At 68.1% G+C, this 3,237-nt stretch overlaps 1 protein-coding gene across 1 annotated transcript in view; it reads right to left on the reverse strand.

Annotated features, from left to right (window-relative positions):
- The window catches only part of WDR4 (WD repeat domain 4), a 6,194-nt gene that overhangs the window by 1,766 nt on the left and 1,191 nt on the right, over positions 1-3,237 (reverse strand). Inside the window, exons 2-3 of the mRNA XM_012731068.1 lie at positions 2,258-2,475; positions 1,344-1,487 (exon numbers count right to left, since the gene is read on the reverse strand). Of these exons, the coding sequence (XP_012586522.1) occupies positions 1,344-1,487; positions 2,258-2,475 (362 nt within the window). The remainder of the gene's footprint in view (positions 1-1,343; positions 1,488-2,257; positions 2,476-3,237) is intronic.

Consider the following 3,237-nt stretch of genomic DNA (forward strand, 5'->3'; position numbering starts at 1 on the left):
CGGCCCAGTGCCGGGAGTGGCGACCCAGGGAGCCCAGAGCCGAGTCGGGCTGGCCCCCCGCACCGGGCAGAGGTGCCGCCTCGGCTTCACAGACACGCCCGCACCCAGCAGGCCCGCCCTCGGCAACGAGGCAAGGCTCCACGTGGCGTCCCCGGGGGCCAGGCTGGAGCCCACAGCCCCACGTCTCGGAACGCGGCGCAGTCGGCCCTCAGTGCGCACTGACCGGACCGGACAGCACAGCGCGTGCGGAGGACACGGAACCAGAGCCGGTGGCACGGGGGCCGGCTTGTCCTCGGCGTCAGCGTCCTCCCGGAACGTCCTCCCGGGACTGGCTGAGTGGGGAGGGGCCTGCTGACACGTGCCCCAGGCTGGACGAGGGGGTGCTACACCCACAGAACCGACGTCCCGAGCGCCAGGGTCGGGGTGCAGCCGCCTGTGGTGGGGCGGGGCGGGGGTGGCCTGCCACACATCGCCGGGCTCTCGGCCCGCACGCTTGGCGTCCTCCCCGCCGAGGGGCCCGCGGGAGTTGAGCGGAGACGGAACCTGGGTGGCGGGAGCGCGTGGGGGCCCCAGTGCCAGCCGTGCCTGCGGCAGGCAGCTTCGCTGGACACCTGTCGTGTCCGTTTCCACTGTCGCATCGCAGGCGTCCACCTGCTGTGGGAAAACGCGAAGGGCGCGAGGCAGCCCTCGCAGGCGACTGCTTAGCCCACGGCGCGGGCTCCTCGGGCTCCCGGAGGCCCTCACACTGGGGGCGGCCGGGGGCGGGCTGCAGCCCACAGGGCCACGGCTCCACGGGCGGCCGGGGAGGACGGGCGCTCCACGGGCATCGCCCTGATGCAGAGACAGTCGGTGTCTGGCCTCACGGGGGGAGGGGCGGGGCTCGCACAGGAGGGGGCCATCGGCGCCAATGCGCCTGCACTGCTCCCCGAAGAGGGCGCCAACAGGGGCCCCTCGCCCTGGACAGTGGCTGAGCGCAGAGCGAGCACTGACAGGACATGGGGCCGCGGCCCCCACACTCTAGGGCTACTGACCCCCAGGTGCTTAGACCCTGCAGCCACGTGAAATCGACACGCCGGACCACGCCAGCTCCAGGCGCGAGCCGAACTGGCCAAGGCCCGGCGCACTCGGTGCAGGCGCGGCTTCCGCCGTAGGGGGTGTGAGCAGAGCGGGCCCGGGCCGCCCGCCCGGAGCCCCACGCAGGAGCAGGCCTGGCTCCCCCCTCAGGCCGCCCCGGCCCGCGGCCTGACCTGGATGCCGGGCATTGGCCGCGGGGGTCGGGAGCGTGAGCCGCGGGTGACGCGCATGCGCCGCGACGCAGTGAGGAGCGCGTGAGCATTCCGTACCTGACACTCAGGCATTGCCACGGTTTTGTACGGAAAAGAATCAGACGCTTACTGTCATCGGTCAAAGCAAAATAGCTGCCCGACTTGGAGAAGGTGGACGCCAGGATCGCGTCGCTGCCCTCGCCCACGGGCCGTCCATCCTGCCTGAGGAAGAGAGGAGAGAAGGGTTGGGCCTCCCCGAAAACTGAGGCGCCCCCCCCAACCCGGGCCGCAAATCGGGTGACGTGGCCAGGGGTCCGGGTCACCACGGCGGGGTCTAATCTAGCTCGGCCAGAATCTCGGCGAGCGCGGCGGGGCCGGCCGAGCCGCCTGAAGGGCAGCGCTGACCAGCCGAGCTGCCTGACCTGCCACCGGAGCGGCCACCGGGACGCCCGGCCAGACTACGCGCAAGCGTCACACAGCCCCCTCGCGTGTCGTCACTGTTCGTCCTCCCGGGGACCCCACACAAGCCTGCCCCTGCACGGCCGCGGGGCGGCACCCGTCTGACGCCCCGCCCCACCGGCTCCCGCCGCGTCGCCTCCTGGCGGTGCCTGCTTTCTGATCCCTATTTGATGTCCCCCGCGGCCCTGTGAGGAAGCCTCGGAGTCTCTCTCCTGGCGAATGTCACTCGGCATAGCCCCTCCCGGCGTCACCCGCGCGGCTACGTGCGGCACGCGGCCATCTTTCCGCCTGCCGTATAGTCTTCCACTGCACCTTCTCGACCCAGTCACCTGCTCCGGGCATTTAGTTGTTTCCACACTTAAAGCCTAACTTAGAACCTAGGGCCATTCTCTTTCCTAGGCCGGGGTACCTGCGTCATCCACAGCGCTGGGGAGCAGAAATGAAGAATTCAGCAAGGAAGCCCTTTGCCTCCAGGCCACGCAGTCCCACCACAGAAACCACGGCTCAGGCCCCCGAGGAGGCTCCCAGCTCACCCTTTATTCTCTCGTGGCTCCTCAGCAGAGCTGCAGTCGTACGTGAAGGGGCTGCCGTCCTCGCTGTGAAACAACCAGAAGACTTCACCAGGGCGTGGCTGACACAGACGCGGGCTCCCCCACACAAGACCACCCAGGCGCCAGGCTCCTGTCGGGCAGGGGCCGTAGGGAACAGCTGCAGAGCTGTCTGGGCCCAACCGAGCTAGGCCTGCCACAAACTGCCCCACAGGAACCAAGCACAGTAAATGGGATAAAAACTCCTTAGCAAGTGAAACCCCGTTCTTCCAGGTTCTAGAAAATCAGCGCAGGGCAGCGGCGTTAGAAGGAACCAGGGCTTTTTCCAACGGGCTGTTGGCATCCAAGCATTGCCACCTGTCACTCACCCACGCGCCCCCCAGGCTGCCAACCGCCTACCAGCACAGAGGTCGCCCCTGTTCCCTACCAGCCCGGAGCTGAATGCTCTATGCCGCCCCTGTTTGCAGTGTCTGGCACAGGGCAGGCAGCTTTTAAAACGAGTGTGCCCGAGCCCTCTCCCACAGGGCCTGCAGCTAGAGGCTGCCTTTCACGTCAGAACTCGGCTTGTCACTCCGGGTGAGCAGCCCGGGACTGGCTGTCCCTCTCTAGAGGGGAGTGACAGACGCTGGGCGGTTGTGCAGGTGGGAAATCGGGATTTGGCAGCCAACTGAGTTTGAAACATTAAGCCAAGAGCACAGAAACCTGGACAGACAAGCAGCCTGCTGCACGTAAGAGAACAGCGAGAGGACAGGCAGCTGGGGGCCAAGGGCCAGACTGACCCCATCTTAGCCAAGGACACCCCATCAAAAGCATGCACCGATTCAAAGAGCGGGCGCTGGGACCAAAGGGCGCGGGCAGAAGCCCTCTGGAAGGGGCGCGACTCGGCCCGGTGAGCGCCGCGGAGCGGGCAGCCCAGCAAACCGCATGCGGAAAGCGCAGGTGGCTGCGGGCGCGGCGGGCCGCGC

Source organism: Condylura cristata, unplaced genomic scaffold (assembly GCF_000260355.1).
Source record: "Condylura cristata isolate star-nosed mole 26May11 unplaced genomic scaffold, ConCri1.0 scaffold00003, whole genome shotgun sequence".
In the NCBI taxonomy this organism is placed as follows: domain Eukaryota; kingdom Metazoa; phylum Chordata; class Mammalia; order Eulipotyphla; family Talpidae; genus Condylura; species Condylura cristata.